This window comes from Ranitomeya variabilis, chromosome 1 (assembly GCF_051348905.1).
Source record: "Ranitomeya variabilis isolate aRanVar5 chromosome 1, aRanVar5.hap1, whole genome shotgun sequence".
NCBI lineage: Eukaryota > Metazoa > Chordata > Amphibia > Anura > Dendrobatidae > Ranitomeya > Ranitomeya variabilis.
Window position 1 is genome coordinate 926,732,145 of NC_135232.1, and position 18,124 is coordinate 926,750,268.

The 18,124-nt window shown below is 44.7% G+C and overlaps 1 protein-coding gene and 1 long non-coding RNA gene across 2 annotated transcripts in view; one reads left to right on the top strand and one right to left on the bottom strand.

Moving 5' to 3' along the window:
* The window catches only part of SCLT1 (sodium channel and clathrin linker 1), a 227,512-nt gene that overhangs the window by 121,287 nt on the left and 88,101 nt on the right, over positions 1-18,124 (bottom strand). Inside the window, exons 13-14 of the mRNA XM_077279151.1 lie at positions 16,436-16,613; positions 2,046-2,144 (exon numbers count right to left, since the gene is read on the bottom strand). Coding sequence (XP_077135266.1) covers positions 2,046-2,144; positions 16,436-16,613 — 277 coding nt within the window. The remainder of the gene's footprint in view (positions 1-2,045; positions 2,145-16,435; positions 16,614-18,124) is intronic.
* Positions 9,581-10,654, top strand: LOC143777085 (uncharacterized). The gene is made up of 3 exons (XR_013215969.1): positions 9,581-10,202; positions 10,290-10,503; positions 10,585-10,654. It is a non-coding gene; the product is annotated as an uncharacterized LOC143777085 (long non-coding RNA).

Consider the following 18,124-nt stretch of genomic DNA (forward strand, 5'->3'; position numbering starts at 1 on the left):
ATCTAAACATCCGGTATCTAAACAACCGCATGTAATGACAGTCTATTAGGGAAAATACGCACAGGAGACTAGCATCTACGGCTCTACGCCACAGAAATTTACATGCGGAGGCTCGAAAAACCCGCACAGCAGGTGAGTTTACGCAGCATTAAAAAAAAAGTACAGTGGGCATGGGATTTCTATAAATCCCATCCACTCTGCTTGTACTGTACAATGTAGAGATTTGGAGGCAGCGAAAATACATTGCATCCAAAACACTACTATTCCTGATCGTGGGCACGCAGCCTTGTAATTGTACTTCAGTAACCAAAGAAACATCTGACTAAAAGATAAAAAAAAAACACCAAAGCAGCAAACTAAATACCAAAATTACTGTCAGTCTAAAAACTTTTGGCCGCAACTGGCAAATCCAGTGCCAAAGACCTGATAACAGCTGATTCAGTGCCCGTTCACCATTTGGGTATTGATAAGCTATCCAAAGTACTGGATGTGCCCTTTAATAACTAAAGGATTTGTGCCAAGAACAAAAGTGCATTTTAATCAACAAATCTTGGAATAAAAATAAACTCCATAATTGGATGTGTTTCAAAATAATGTTCCTGTGCTGAGATAATCTTATAAATGTGCCACTGCTGTGTAATGGCCGTGTCTGACCGTGCAGGTACGTGGTCTGATCATACCACAGCTCCTGGGCGGGGAAGGAAGCAAAAGAGAGTATACAGACAGGATAGCAGGGGATCACAGCGGATTCTGTTTGGGAGTAAAACATTACCCTGCCTGTTTTTGAACCATTTAAAGAATAGGCTGAAATCCCCTGCTGTAATGTCTGTACACTCTTTTGCCTCCTCCCCTGGCCAGTGGCTGTGGTATATCTGACCAGTTCCTACATGGTCAGACACAGCCATTACACTGGGGCACATTTACAAGATTATCTCAGGATTCTTTTAACCACATCCAATTTCAAGATGTGTTTTATTTAAAGATCTATTACTTAAAATATACTTTTGTTCGTGGCACAAGCCCTTTAAGTAGAAAAAGAAAACCATTTTCTTTTTTTAGCTATGTTTAAGTTATGAAAGCAAAGAAGGAAATATCAACTTGTTTCGTTGCCACCTATTTAGCAGTGTTAAGAGTTTATAGAATGGAATTCTGCTGACAGATTCCCTTTAAACTGCATATAATGTAGGTCAACAGTAGCGTGACTGATAGGCGGATCTGGTCGCTCCGGCTGTCCTCTAACATAAGCATGCTGTTTGAGAAGACTTATTCTTTCCCAAGTGCAGTGTAATGTGCATGTATAATTGTAAAAAAGCCTATAAAATGAAAAACCGGGCATAAAAGAATGTCTTCTGACACATGTAAAGTAATTGTTTGGGGATAGGCTATATAGCTGTCACCCCCATGGATCGGTAGGATAAAGACGCGCGGTCCCTTGTAGAGCTTGGAGGACTGATCTGGAACCTAAACCTTAATGAGTAACCGTTGTTATCATTTTTATTCTATAAATCAGTAGAACACATGAAAATAAGAATCTTATCAGTAGTAACTCGTCTCCAATCTTAGAGATGTATAAACCTGTCTTCTGAATACAGCTGAATTGAAAATTTTGAAAATGACTGATCAGTCCCGGAGGAGAAAAGAGCAGGCTTCTTTGATAAAATATATTACAACCTTTCTTATTTTTACGTGTACTATTCATTTATTAAATACAGATTAAACCAGCAGTTAGTCCTCACTGTTCTCAATGATTAGAAATGCTGTATTTAAGGCAATTACAATAACGCTTACTTAGCGCTCATTAACACCTATCATGTATACAGCGCCATCATAGACTGCGGGGATGTAGAGAGCTCGTGTCTTCCGGAATCGGGCTGACAATGTATTTCCCCCTCTCATTGTGAAGGATACTAGAGCCAAGATCCCTGATGTGAACGCTACAAGAAGCAGACTACATGACGGCAGCATGGCAGATACGAGCAGGCTTCAGGACGGCGGGGCAGTCGCCCGTCACTACAAGTCACACATGTTGGGGAAGACATGGCTACCTCTTTCCTTGTTCTTGCAGCAGCTTCGTGGATTATCTTAGAAATCGCCTGCTGCATAGTTTGAATTTCTTCCTCCTTTTGCTTTTCTCGAAGAAGTGCCTGGAAATGACATGGACATTCATGTGATAAGACACACCAAATCTTACACCACACCCCAACATAAAGCACAACCATCGTTTTATCAGAGTAGTCTTATGGATGTACTGTGCTGAAGAAGAAATGCAGGGAAGTAATGATTACTCCACGCCGAGAAGCTATTACGAAAGTGTGCTTGTCTGGATAAAGCTCTGAAAAGGGCTTTCCATTGCTAGAGCTTGTAAACCATGTGGGGGATGGGCATTACAATCTGAGCTCCTTGTAGGAATCATGGACACTCATTCCTTTTAACATGACAGGCACTAAAGGTACCGTCACATTAAGCGACGCTGCAGCGATAGCGACAACGATGCCGATCGCTGCAGCGTCGCTGTTTGATCGCTGGAGAGCTGTCACACAGACCGCTCTCCAGCGACCAACGATGCCGAGGCCCCCGGGTAACCAGGGTAAACATCGGGTTGCTAAGCGCAGGGCCGCGCTTAGTAACCCGATGTTTACCCTGGTTACCAGCGTAAAAGTAAAAAAAACAAACAGTACATACTCACCTGCGCGTCTCCCAGCGTCTGCTTCCTGACACTGACTGAGCTCCGGCCCTAACAGCACAGCGGCGACGTCACCGCTGTGCTTTCACTTTCACTTTAGGGCCGGATCTCAGTCAGAGCAGGAAGCAGACGCTGGGAGACGCGCAGGTGAGCATGTACTGTTTGTTTTTTTTACTTTTACGCTGGTAACTAGGGTAAACATCGGGTTACTAAGCGCGGCTGATCAGCCAGCATCATGTTAAAGAGCCGGAGTAGCTGACCAGATTAATATGTTTTTTTCCTAGAAAGGCTTAGTATAACTACTCTGCTCAGTCTGGGCTCAGCAGTCATGGAGGCAGGGCTTATCAGTGACTGCGATCTCAGTGTGCACACTCATACAGGAAAGGCTGGCAATCACTCATTGGATCCTGTGGGACTTTCCTGGATTTGGGAATCTGTCCTGGGAGGTCGGTGGCATGTTCAGATTTCAACAATGCAGTGAATACAATGAAAAAGCAGAGTGCTATCAGTTATAAAATGTGCGTGCACTATAATGAGTGGGAGCACTCTGGGGGCCTCATACTGTGTGGTGGGGAACTATGGGGGCTTCATAATTTATGGAGACATTGTGGGGGGCATGAAAGTGTGGGGCACTGTGGAGGAATCATATCATGGGGACAATATAACGCATGAGGAGCACTGTAGGAGGGAATCCTCTGTGAGGGTATCATACTGTGTGGACACTGTGGAGAAATCATACCATGGGGACAATATAACGCATGAGGAGCACTGTAGGAGGGAATCCTCTGTGAGGGTATCATACTGTGTGAGTGTATGGGGCACTGTGGAGAAATCATACCATGGGGACAATATAACGCATGAGGAGCACTGTAGGAGGGAATCCTCTGTGAGGGTATCATACTGTGTGGACACTGTGGAGAAATCATACCATGGGGACAATATAACGCATGAGGAGCACTGTAGGAGGGAATGCTCTGTGAGGGTATCATACTGTGTGGACACTGTGGAGAAATCATACCATGGGGACAATATAACGCATGAGGAGCACTGTAGGAGGGAATCCTCTGTGAGGGTATCATACTGTGTGAGTGTATGGGGCACTGTGGAGAAATCATACCATGGGGACAATATAATGCATGAGGAGCACTGTAGGAGGGAATCCTCTGTGAGGGTATCATACTGTGTGGACACTGTGGAGAAATCATACCATGGGGACAATATAATGCATGAGGAGCACTGTAGGAGAGAATCCTCTGTGAGGGTATCATACTGTGTGCGTGTATGGGGCACTGTGGAGAAATCATACCATTGGGACAATATAATTCACGAGGAGCACTGTAGGAGGGAATCCTCTGTGAGGGTATCATACTGTGTGGACACTGTGGAGAAATCATACCATGGGGACAATATAACGCATGAGGAGCACTGTAGGAGGGAATCCTCTGTGAGGGTATCATACTGTGTGGACACTGTGGAGAAATCATACCATGGGGACAATATAACGCATGAGGAGCACTGTAGGAGAGAATGCTCTGTGAGGGTATCATAGTGTGTGCGTGTATGGGGCACTGTGGAGGAATCATATCATGGGGCCAATATAAAGCATGAGGAGCACTGTAGGAGGGAATCCTCTGTGAGGGTATCATAGTGTGTGAGTGTATGGGGCACTGTGGAGGAATCATACTATGGGGACAATATAATGCATGAGGAGCACTGTAGGAGGGAATCCTCTGTGAGGGTATCATAGTGTGTGCGTGTATGGGGCACTGTGGAGGAATCATATCATGTGGACAATATAAAGCATGAGGAGCACTGTAGGAGGGAATCCTCTGTGAGGGTATCATAGTGTGTGCGTGTATGGGGCACTGTGGAGGAATCATACTATGGTGACAATATAATGCATGAGGAGCACTGTAGGAGGGAATCCTCTGTGAGGGTATCATACTGTGTGCGTGTATGGGGCACTTTGGAGAAATCATACCATGGGGACAATATAATTCATGAGGAGCACTTTAGGAGGGAATGCTCTGTGAGGGTATCATACTGTGTGGACACATGGAGAAATCATACCATGGGGACAATATAACGCACGAGGAGCACTGTGGGAGGGAATGCTCTCTGAGGGTATCATGGAGTCTGTATGTTCTCCCCCTGTTTGTGTGGGTTTCTTCTGGGTTCTCCAAATTCCTCTCACACTCCAAAGACATACTGATAGGGAATTGAGACTGTGAGCCCCATTGGGGACAGTGATGATAATGTCTGTAAAGCGCTGCGGAATAGGATAGCGCTATATAAGCAAAGCATAATAATAAATAAATACAACATGTGTGTGGGGCACTGTAAGGGATATTGCATCACACTGTATGCATGTGTGGGGCATCTTTGTGGCATACTACGTGGGGGAGCATCAAACTCTATGGAGGTTATGAAAGGTGTATTGTTTTACGAAAAAACATTAAAGTTTCATTTAGGGCACTATTTATCTGTGTTGGTACAAAAAGGACTGGCTGGGATTAGGGTTGCAGCTTGGTTTAAAGGAAATCTGTCAGAAGGAGCAACACTACTTAGCAGTCTATGTGGGCGTACAGGTCATTTAACATTGATTAAAATGATACCTTGATATCTGTGATCTGAAGTCTTATTCCAGAGAAATCCACACTTTCCTTAATAACGTATTTTTCGGATTATAGGACGCTCCGGTTTATAAGACGCACCCCAAATTTTGAGGAGAAAATAGGAAAAACATTTTTATATATAAAATGGTGATGCTTCTTATAATCCATGTATCTTATTGCTTACTGGGGGTGGTGGTTGCGGTGAAGCGTGGTCCCGGGGTCGCTGCTGGAGGAGGCATGAGTGGAACATTGTTGCAGGCCGCAGACTGGGATGAGTGGGCGTTCCGATGTGCAGCACGCCATTTTGGGTGTCCGGTTATGCTGCTGGTGTCCAGCGGTGCTACAGGGTGCCCAGTGGTGCTGCGGGGGTGTCCGGCGGTGCTGCGGGGGTGTCCGGCGGTGCTGCGGGGGTGTCTGGTGCCGCTGTCTCCTATGCTGCGGGGGAACTCTGCTGACATTTTGTGAAAGGCTAGAGCTCCCTGCAGTTCCATGGTTTCCTGTGCGGTGGACTCAGGGAAAATGGCCGCCGGGGGCGGCGCATGCGCAGATGGAGATCTTGGCAGATGAGATCTCAGCCCGGCGGCTATTTTCCCGGAGTCCACCGCATAGGAAACCATGGAACTGCGGGGGGCTCTGGCTTTTCACAAAATGTCGGCAGATCCCTCCATAGCACAAGAGACAGCCGCAGCGGCACCGGAGACACCCACAGCACGGCTGCACAACACTCCGCAGGGCCGGGCACCCACAGCACCACCGGACACCCCCTCATTCCAGCCTGCAACAACGGTATCGGTAAGGTATATCCGCATTATAAGATGCACCCCCATTTTCCCCCCAAATTTGGGGGAAAAAAGTGCGTCTTATAATCCAAAACATACGGTAGGTAAATCAGCTGCTAAGATGTATGTGCCAGCGGACACAGATCTCCTTGAGAATCTGCCTCCAGAGTTTACTTCAAATGAAAGCAAGACTATGGAGTTGGTGTCAGTATAAAATGGACAGACTCAGACTCCTAACATATGTAATACATTGGGTACAGTAGTACCATGCAGGATGTGCTGTAAATGTCTGGTCTGTTCCTGATCTAAGGATCTCAGCTTCTAGTTGAAATTGAAATGAATCTGTGCTGGACTTTATGCACATGCTCAGTAGTGACCAGTGCTGTGGGGTCGGAGTCGTCCAGTTGGGAGTTGGGGAAATTGAGGATCAAAAGTGTTGCTTACTGACTCCACATCCCTGAATAAAAGGGGCAGTTACCAGTGTGAGACATGTAGTGACTGACAGTCTGCTCTCCTGATCTGGACTTCCCTCCCCTTCCTAATTGGTTTACTCAAATCTGTGGGCGTTCCCATAGGTTATTGGCATCCATTTTGGGCCTTTAAAAACCCATATGTTGTCATGTTTTGCACATTTGTTTTTGTCACTTGATAAAGACACCGTTATGAATAAAAAACCTTTTTATTATCACCATTGTTGAAGAATTGGATAACTCCAGCAGCACAGCCAACCTTACATATTTTATCCATCTTGCCACTCCAAATGTACCTTTCTCACACTGGTAATGCCCCCTTTTCATTTGGAATAAGCTTTGGCGGCAGATTCTCAGCGAGATCTATGTCCGGCCCATAGATCTTAACAGCTCATTTACATATTAAAAAAAAGTGAATTTCTCCAGAATAAAACATTGGATCACAGATATCCAGGTATCATTTTATTCAACTTTCTATGACCTCCATGCTTATATACACAGCTTAGGAGGGTTGATCCTACTGACGGATTTATTTTAAGAAATTGCACACAGCGTTTCGGGTCTCTCTTTGCTGTCTATAACATTTGGGAGGTAAAGGCGCAATAGAAGCACTTCTCTCAGCTACCACACTATAGCAACTGTTGGACTACGTGCAATAAAGGACAAGGCTGCAATTTAACATATGCACATTTAAAGAAAAAAAATATGACTACAACTTCGGTCAGCAACCAACTTCCCGCAGCTTGCGATTTTTGACCTCCCTTGAACAAAGAAGGTTTCATTTACTATTGGACGAGAGCCAAAAGTCTGGTGTTCTACAGTAGACTGGGTAGCAATTACGTAAATTGGAGTGACACTAACATAAGATCCCATGCTAGGAAACACATTAATTATTTAATTAACGTCCGAGTGTCAGCAGGCATCAGCTAATGCACAAACAAAGTGACATAATGTCTATATGAAATAGATTAAGAAACAGGTCCTGCAATTACCAATGCAAAATATGCTTCATCATGGTCTGTTTAACTCGCATTTCCTTAGCTATGACAGGCTTTTAGAAACAGTGATCTGAAAAGTCAAGATTTCTCATGGGGGAAATTTCTTTCCAATGCTACGGTGGAAAGAAATAAAGTTCTAATGAGCAAAGAAACCTGCAAACGACATTTGTTCTAATGTAAACATACAGCTGCTTCTCACAAAATTAGCATATCATCAAAAAGTTTATTTATTTCAGTTCTTCAGTACAAAAAGTGAAACTCATATTACCGTATATACTCGAGTATAAGGCCTCTTTCACACTTCAGTTTTTTGACATCAGTCTCAAACCGCCATTTTCCTCAAAAAACGGATCCGTTTTTTTTTTCGACGGATCCGTTTTTTCCCCCATAGACTTGCATTAGCGACGGATTGTAACGGATGGCCATCCGTTCTATCCGTGATACGACGGATCCGTCGAAATTTGGCGGACGTTGTCTAGACATCGACGGACTTTGTAACGTTTTTTGTCGCCGCCTAATTAACGGTCCGCGACGGATCCGTTGCGTCCGTTATTTTATAGAATGGGCGCCTATGGGCGACGGATCCGTCGCGATCCGGTTTTTTTTCGGATCCGTCGCCCCAATCCATTTTTTCAACTGAGCATGCTCCAAAAAGTTGCTACTTTTCCTAGACAACCCCAAAACTATATAAACAGGACAGGTGTGCCTCATTTTTCAATGTGCCATCAAGAGAGAACACAGATTCTGCCAGCAAGACAGCAAGAGACATCCTGCCAGCGAGAGACATCCTGCCAGCGAGAGAGAGATCCTGCCAGCGAGAGAGACATCCTGCCAGCGAGAGAGAGATCCTGCCAGCGAGAGAGAGATCCTGCCAGCGAGAGAGAGATCCTGCCAGCGAGAGAGAGATCCTGCCAGCGAGAGAGAGATCCGGCCAGCGAGAGAGAGATCCTGCCAGCGAGACATACCCTGCCAGCGAGACATACCCGCTAGCAAGAGAGACCCTGCCAGAGACTGCTATGTGAGTACTGCCATCCAGCGTGTGTGTGTATGCCGTGTGATGTGTGCCAGACCGCCTGCCTGCCTTACGTTTTTATTTTTCATACTGTGCTGGTATTTTTAATGGCTGTGATGTGACGTGTGTGACGTGTGTGTGTGTATGCCGTGTGATGTGTGCCAGACCGCCTGCCTGCCTTACGTTTTTTATTTTTCATACTGTGCTGGTATTTTTAATGGCTGTGATGTGACGTGTGTGTGTGTATGTATGTTTCTAAATGCTGCATGTTCTGCATTTTTTGGTGATTAATTTTAATACATTAACATACTGTACTGGTATTTCAAATAAAGAGCAGTGTAGCTCCTACTTTCCAACCAAAAAAAAAGAAAAAGAAAAAAAAATTGTAATAAAAATGACACAAAAAATGTCCGTAGTATGATTTCAATATAAATTTAAAACTGGTCTACATTCAATAAAGGTGTTTGAGGTTCTATATATAAATGCAGAATGCAAACCTTTGGTATACAAAATGTTAGCTGGTTATAACTAGGGTAACCATAATTAGCATTTTTGGGTATTGGTATTTTAACTTTGAATGAGGGAATTTTTTGTATAAGGTTGAAACTGTCTCTGGACGAGGGGGTGGGTAGGTTTACCAACATGCAGCCGACGCCTGATCTGAAATAAAGAGCTGAAGATCCTGTGGTGACGTCATCACTATCATAGGGCTTTCAGCATTTATCAGCTCCGCCTCCTGATCACATGACGATGACGTCACCACAGGTCCTTCAGCTCTCAGCAGCTCAGTCCTGGTTGTGTGCTGCTCGTGTTCTCTGTTATCAACCTGCAGCAGATTTTGTGTTCCTGCTGTTCTGGTGAGATGTGGAGAGAGGGGCAGAATGTGGAGATGGATGGGCAGAATGCGGAGTCGGATGGGCAGAATGCGGAGATGGATGGGCAGGATGTGGATTTGGGTGGAAAATATTTTGGCGGGGGGGCCCCATTTGGAAGTTCGCACCGGGGCCCATAACTTTGTAGTTACGCCACTGTATAGTAGCTTAGAACTGTCTTTATACTTGCAGATTCTAGGGACCAAGGAACTAGGGACCAAGACGACGCAGGCAGACCCCCCAAAGTTTTGAAAACATGTAAGTATAAAGTCCCGAAAAGCTGCGTCTATCCTTTTGTATAGTAGCTTATAACTCTCTTTATACTTGCAGATTCTAGGGACCAAGACAGAGTCAGGCAGAATGTCTTCATCTGAGAGCCCCCCTCACATCGTCAGGCACCTGAGGTTTTTTTTTTATTCCTAAATTTTTTTGGGTACATCTCTGTTAATGTTTTTGAACCCTATATGTATTTATTCTGTTTTCACAGGAAGATGAAGCAGAGGAGCTTCATGAAGGAGACGGGCAGGGTGGAGAAATGAGAGGAGCGGGAGCGCATAGTGTAAGTTTTGCAGAGACAGATCCTCACATAAAACACACTACACAAACATTCAGCACAGCACACACACAGTACATATGCCTCCATCCAAGCACATAATTTATTTATTATGTATTTATTTTTTTTTTATTAGTCTTCACAATCCGGGCCTCGACGTAGAGTTTCTCAAAGCACCTACCATAGCCGTCGGAATGCTAGGCGCGGCAGTCACCGAAGAGTAAGTTCCTTTTTTTGGTTTGGTGTTTAGCAAACTGTAAAATTCATGTGTTATAATCTTTCCCTTTTTATTTTTTTTTTAAAAAAGGCTTCACAGCGTGCTCCCGAACAGGATGAGGAAGAGGAGGAGGGCATAGATGTGGACACCCTCATCCAAGCGGTCCAAAGTCGGGAGCCGCTATGGAAGATGTCGGACCGCCGCCATGCTGACCAGTACGTCACCCGACGGCTATGGGAGGAAGTGTGCAATGCTGTCATTGATAACTGGGAGGAACTCGATGCTGGGGCCCAGGATCTAGCATGTAAGTATTCACAGTTCATTTTCGTGTGTTAGCATGATTTAATGTGTTGTATAGTAACTAATTTTTGCTTTCTCTTTCCAGGTAACAGGGTAATCGTGCGGTGGCGGTCACTGAGGGATCGCTTCAAGAGGGAGTTCAATAAGGAGATGCAGTCCCCGAGTGGATCTAGAGGACACAGGAGCAGGTATAAACATTCCAGAGCCCTGTCGTTCCTCCGGTCGACGCTGCTGAGCAGAAGGTAAATATTCAACACCACAAGTTTTCAGTCAAACTGTTAAAATGTGTAACCTTCTATTTTTTTTGGCAGCAAGGGCAATTGTAATATCAAGATACTAATTTTTTATTTTTGTTTCTTCTTTAACAGTACTTTCTGCAGCACTCGGGAGCCTGCATCAGAGTTGCACCCCTCTGGAGCGATCCCTCAGGGGTCTGCCACCGGGGACCACGTCGACCCTTCTGTGTCTGCACCTTCCCTTTTGTGTAATCCCTCGGCCCAATCCACCAGCGCTGGAGCAGCAGGGTGGACTTCGTCACTTGAAGCTGCAGGTGATGAGTTAGAGTTCCCTTTACCCCACCCCTCTGACACTGCCGCAACATCTAGACCACCTTTGGGGTCAGGACGGCAGCGCCAGAGAGGTCAGGAAAGGAGCTATGCGCCGGAGTTTTTGCATTTGAATGCAGCCTTCCAGAATGCCATCAAGCTTTTGGGTGAGCAAACGTCTGCTGGTTACAATATGCTTCACAAATGCATATTGGAACTCAGCAGTCGTCTGGATAGGATGCAGTCAGATGCAAACCAGTCACCAAGACACTGCTTTTTTCAGTCAGTCCTCAGGCACATGGAGAATCTAACTCCTGACCTGCAGATGCATGTGATGCAAGGCTGCCACACTGCTCTAGTGCAGGCATTTTCCCAAGCCCCTCCACCCACCCTTCATGTTTCAACACCTTTCCCCTCTCAAGTCGCCGTCTATCCTCCCGTCCGTCCTCCTCCCGTCCGTCCTCCTCCCGTCCATCCTCCTCCCGTCCATCCTCCTCCCGTCCATCCTCCTCCCGTCCATCCTCCTCCCGTCCATCCTCCTCCCGTCCATCCTCCTCCCGTCCATCCTCCTCCCGTCCATCCTCCTCCCGTCCATCCTAATTCTACTCCTTCGCCATACCTTTCTTCCCCCCTCAGTATTTCCCAGTTCCTACCTTCCCCTTTCCATTCTTCCCCTTTAACTTCACCGTTCCCAAACCCACCAACACCTTCACCATACCTCCCACAAATCACATCTGTACCTCAACTCCCTTCCCAACCTCGTGTTTTCACCACCCATTCCACTTCTGTTCCTCCCCGTGATGTCCTGTCCCCCCTATCGACGTGGCCCGCCCTGTCAGCCCCTCCGCTACTATCTCCACCCCAAATTATGAGAACCTTTAAAAAATTTGTGTAAATAAATAAAACTTTTTGTGGTTTAAAAACAATTTTATTGTCTCTCTTTTAAAAAAAAAAAAAAAAAAAAAACTGTATTAAAACCACCAAGGTTATGGTAATAGTAAACATTACAAAATGTTTAAAGGGTACCGGTACAAAATATACAAAATAATGAAAGGTTAACCAAACAAAAAAATGGTATTTTTACAAGTTTGAAAAAATTTTTTTTTTTACACCATTTCATACTGCCAGTCAACTGATCCTGCAGGAGACATGAAGTAGTCTGCAAAATTGTCCCGCATTCTGGAGACTGCTACTGGACTGCGAAAAGTTGTGTTGTGGTAGTCCGGCAAGGTGCTTTCTGACACATTATCCTCCAGGGAAACATGTTCTTTTGATAAAACAAAATTGTGAAGTACCACGCAAGCCTTCACATCATCGACAGTTTCAGTCTGCAGTTTAATGGCAGTTAGTAGAATTCTCCATTTGGCAGTTAGGATGCCAAAAGCACATTCCACTACTCTGCGTGCTCTGGTTAAACGGTAATTGAAAATTTTCTTCCTCTGGGTCAGTCCACTACTTCCAAAGGGTTTAAGCAAATGTGGGGAAAGCTGGAAGGCATCATCTCCAACGCAAACAAATGGTAACGGTGGACCGGTGGTTCCAGGGAGAGGTCTAGGGGGCAGAAAATCAAATGTCTCTCCGTACAACCGACGCCCCATTGGTGAACTTTTAAAAATCTGTGAGTCATTTGCGCGTCCATACGCACCGATATCCACAGCGATGAACTTACAGTGTGCGTCGGCTATGGCCATCAAAACAATTGAAAAGTATTTCTTATAATTGTAGAATTCTGATCCAGAGCCAGAAGGTTTGACGATCCTTATATGTTTCCCATCAACTGCGCCGACACAATTTGGGAACTGGCATATTTGTTGAAAATTTTGTGCAATCTCCAGCCACCTCTCCTGTGATGGCTCTGGAATATATTCCGCTTGTAAGCACTCCCACAGTGCCCGGCAGGTATCTCTGATGATCCCTGAGATGGTGGATATCCCAAGCCTAAACTGAAAATGTAGCGATGAGAACGACTCTCCAGTTGCAAGGAATCTGTTAACAAAAGGAAAAGACAATAATTAATAAAAACTTCAAAAAACATCATTACAGTTATAAGTCTGATGAATGAGAATAATTAAAAAAAATAAATAAATAAATAACTTACCGAATAGTCACCATGAGACGCTCCGCTGGTGATATGGAGAAACGCATCTGGGTGTCTCGTCTCCGTATACAGTCTTCCACATGACCCAATAAGATTTCGAAATTTTCATCCTTCATCCTCACATAGTTGAAGAACTTCTGAGGGTTTTCTCTCAGTTCAATGTAAAGTGTTGAATAAACACCACGGGTCATGCGTTGGGCTGTGATGGGATGGATCCACAGCCTTCCCTTCCGCTGCTGCTGCAGGATGCGCAGTCTTTCCTCCTCCTTGTCCCGAACGATGACTGCCAACCGATTTGCCTCAAAAGTAAAATCCGCACATATGTTCGCTATGTTTGCCAGTACTTGCTCCATCGCTGCCACTTTCTCTAATAAACCCTTTCAAAGATGTGATGTAAATACACAGTATATATAGTTTTCCAGTAGTTTCCAGTAGCCAATCACATTGAGATCCTCCCCTTTTAAAAAACGGATCCGTCAAAAAACGGATCCAACGGATGCAAAAACGGATGAAACGGTTCCGACGGATCCGTTTTTTTAACGGATCAGTATAACTGATCCGTCACAAAAACGGATCCGTTGGAACCGTTTTTCAAAACTTTTTGACGGATCCGTCGATCCGTCACGATGTCGGAGGTGACTGACGACAAACGACTGAAGTGTGAAAGAGGCCTAAGCCGACCCGAGTATAAGCTGAGGCACCTAATTTTGCCACGGAAAACTGGGTAAGCTTATTGACTCGAGTATAAGCCGGGTGTGCACTGTCCCCTCATCCCTGTCATGCTATGTGTGGCTCCCCCCATTGTATGCATGGCTCCCCCGGTCCCCTCGTTGTATGCATGGCTTTCCCCTGACCCAACTTTTATGCATGGCTCCCCCACATCCCATCTTGTATGCATGGCTCGGCTCGGCTCCCCCCTGTCATCCCCCGTCATACTCACCCTCCTCGCGTGCTCACTGCACGTCCCTGCATCCCAGTTGTCCCAGTGCGGCAGCTATTCCCATGCTGAGCGGTCACGTGGTACCGCTCAATAGGGTAATGAATATGCACTCCACGCCTATGGGAGTGGAGACGCTCTTGCCGCTGCTCCCCTCCCCCTCCGGCTTTCTGGACCATGACTCGTGAATAAGCCGAGGGGGGAATTTTCAGCACAAAAAAATGTGCTGAAAATCTTGACTTATACACGAGTATATAAAGTCATTATAAACAAAGTAGTCTATTTCCAGTGTTTATTTCTGTTCAATAAATGCACCCAATACTTGGGTGGGTCAGTAAATGCACTCAATACTTGGTCAGGGCTCCTTTTGCATCAATTACTGCATCAATGCAACGTGGCATGGAGGCGATCAGCCTGTGGCACTGCTGAGGTGTTATGGAAGCCCAGGTTGCTTTGATAACAGCAGTCAGCTCGTCTGCATTGTTGGGTCTGGTGTCTCTCATCTTTCTCTTGTCAATACGCCATGGATTCTCTATGGGGTTAAGATCAGACGAGTTTGATGGCCAATCAAGCACAGTAATACTGTTGTTTTTAAACCAGGTATTGGTACTTTTGGCAATGTGGACAGGTACTGAGTCCTGCTGGAGAATGAAATTTCTATCTCCATAAAGCTTGTTGGCAGAGGGAAGCGTGAAGTGCTCTAAAATTTCCTAGTAGACGGCAGCGCTGACTTTGGTCTTGATAAAGCACAGTGGACCTACATCAGCAGATGACATGGCTCCCCAAACTATCACTGATTGTGGAAACTTCATACTAGACCTTAAGCAGCTTGGATTGTGTGCCTCTCCACTCTTCCTCCAGGCCCTGGGACCTTGATTTCCAAATGAAAAGCAAAATTTACTTTCATCTGAAAACAACATCTTGGACCACTGAGCAATAGTAGTTATTTTTTTCCTTGGCCCAGGTAAGATGCTTCTGGCGTTGTCTATTGGTCATGAGTGACTTGACAAAAGGAATGTGACACTTGTAGCCCATGTCCTGGATACGTCTCTGTGTGGTGGCTCTTGAAGCAATGACTCCAGCAGCAGTCCACTCCTTGTGAATCTCCCCAAAATTTTTGAATGGCCTTTTCTTTAGAATCCTTTCAAGGCTGCGGTTATCCCGGTTGCTTATGCACCTCTTTCTACCACACTGTTTCCTTTCAACTTTCCATTAATATGCTTGGATACAGCACTCTGTGAACAGCCAACTTCTTTAGCAATGACCACTCGTGTCTTACCCTCCTTGTGGATTGCGTCAATGACTGCCTTCTGGACATCTGTCATGATTGTGGAGCCTACTGAAACAGACTAAGGAACCTTTTTAAATGCTTAGAAAGCCTTTGCAGGCGTTTTTTGTTAATTATTTTGATTTACTGAAGATAATGACTTTTGGGTTTTCATTGGCTGTAAGCCATTATCATCAACATTAACAGAAATAAACAGATTAAATAGATCACTCTGTTTGTAATGACTCTATATAATACATGAGTTTCACTTTTTGTATTGAAGAACTGAAATAAATTAACTTTTTGATTATATTCTAATTTTGTGAGAAACACCTGTACATATTATCTCGATATACTAATGTATCAATCCTATGCATTTAACAGTACATATGATTTGTTTTGTGAGGTTATTTATGAGTTAACTGTAAATTTTATAAATTGAGGTGTTAATAAGTATGGTAGTTCTGAAGTGCCTACGCTTTTGGGTATGTTCACACAAATGTATTTTTAGTCCAATGTTAGACTGTGTTACTGCAGATGTGCAATTTTCTACATGGACTGCAGGTCAACGTGGGAAGGAAAAAAAAATCACAGCATACACTAATCTGGCTGGATTTAATACAAGGCTGCTCCTTTACACATCTGCTATGCAAACAAACACATTGAGCTGCACTAGGAGCCAGACACATCTGTAAATTTGGGACGCAAAGTTCAGTGCTCTGCTCAGCTTAGCACCTGGCCCAGATTTGGTCCTTGTCTTGGCGTATTTACATTTTTCCCTTAACTTACTCTATCAGGTAGAAGAGAATTTGTGGATGCAAACTGGGGGCATCTACAGCAAATACCAATCTACATAGGAATAAAAAGATGTACTCCTGGGACCTGCTAAAGTGGCAAAGTATGTCCATGAATACCTTTTTGAGTTGATGGACTCCTGAAATATGTCGTTGCAGCTTCTATCTTACCCATAAGGTTGCTTTGCCTACAGATCAGTTTATATGGCTTTATCCTACAATTACCGACGTTCTTGGGGTTAATAATGTCCAATCAATGATACACTATGTCAGTGACTACATTGCATGGTTTTACCTGGTCCTTCTGTAGGTTGGCTTCCTCTATTATCTGTAGACTATCTCGCACTCTGGAAACCGCTTCATACTTCTCTTCCTCTAGTTCAGCAGATTTTGTCTGTAGCTCCGCAAGGTGCTTTTCTAATCGTGTTTTTTCCCCTTTTAACTGCTCCACATCTTGCACTGCTGCTTTCAGCCTTTGTATTGAAAATCAAGCATTAAGGTTGATGAACAAAAAGCAATAGTATGAAAGAACAGGTCATAAAAGGTCAAGTACACGATGGTCCATTGATTTCTTTATGACCAGTATAATACCTGCAGCTTACAACCATTTTTATTACACCAGATCTTATTCTTTTTTTCATATGGAATTAACTGTGTCATTCACAGTACAGATCTATTAGCAGCAAAAGTGCAGAGAAAAGGTCAGAAGTAAAAAGGTGCTTGCCCAGTAAAGAAGTGTGATGGACAGCAGATAATGGACCTTACAAATAAATATCTGCACTGTTCCTTCACGCAGATTTATTATCTGCCTTGTAATAGAGATGTGCATAGATTTCCCTAAGTATATATTAATTGCCGACAAAACCCCCCATAAATAATAGTATACATGATAAATGTAGGATAGCTGTGGGATTGGCTTCTGAGACTCCTATGGTTCCCGAGAACGAGGTGCCCAAAGTGTACTGTATGAAGCGAGTAGTGAGCATGTGCAACCACCACTCCTGTAGTGAGTGAAGCAGAGATTGCACATGCTCACTACTGCTCCATTTTATAGGCAACTTTAGGACCCCCATTCTTGAGATTGGTGGAAGTTCCAGTGGTAGGACCCCAGCAATCATATTTATCACCTATCGTATGATAAGGGTAATATAGGTTATTTATGGGACAACACTTAAAGGGAACCTGTCACCCCCAAAATCAAGGGTGAGCTAAGCCCACCAGCATCAGGGGCTTATCTACAGCATTCTGTAATGCTGTAGATAAGCACCCGATGTATCCTAAAAGATGAGAAAAAGAGGTTAGATTATACTCACCTGGGCGGGCGGTCCGGTCCGATGGGTGTCGCGGTACGGCGCCTCCCATCTTCATCAGATGACGTCCTCTTCTGGTCTTCACGCTGTGGCTCCGGCGCACTTTGTCTGCCTTGTTCAGGGCAGAGCAAAGTACTGCAGTGCGCAGGCATCGGGAAAGGTCAGAGAGGCCCGGCGCCTGCGCACTGCAGTACTTTGTTCTGCCCTCAACAGGGCAGACAAAGTGCGCCGGAGCCACAGCGTGAAGACCAGAAGAGGACGTCATCTGATGAAGATGGGAGGCGCCGTACCGCGACACCCACCGGATCGGACCGCCCGTGGGTGAGTATAATCTAACCTCTTTTTCTCATCTTTTAGGATACATCGGGTGCTTATCTACAGCATTCCAGAATGCAGTAGATAATCCCCTGATGTCGGTGGGCTTAGCTCACCCTCGATTTTGGGGGTGACAGGTTCCCTTTAAATTTCACACAGAATGAGTTTTATATAGCCTGACCTTAGCATTCTTTAAGAAATCTCAAATTGCAGATCTAAAATATACCGTATATACTCGAGTATAAGACAACCCGAATATAAGCCTAGGCGCACAAATTTACTACAAAAAACTGGGATAACTTATTGACTCGAGTATAAGCCTAAGGTGGGAAATGCAGCAGCTACTGGTAAATTTCAAA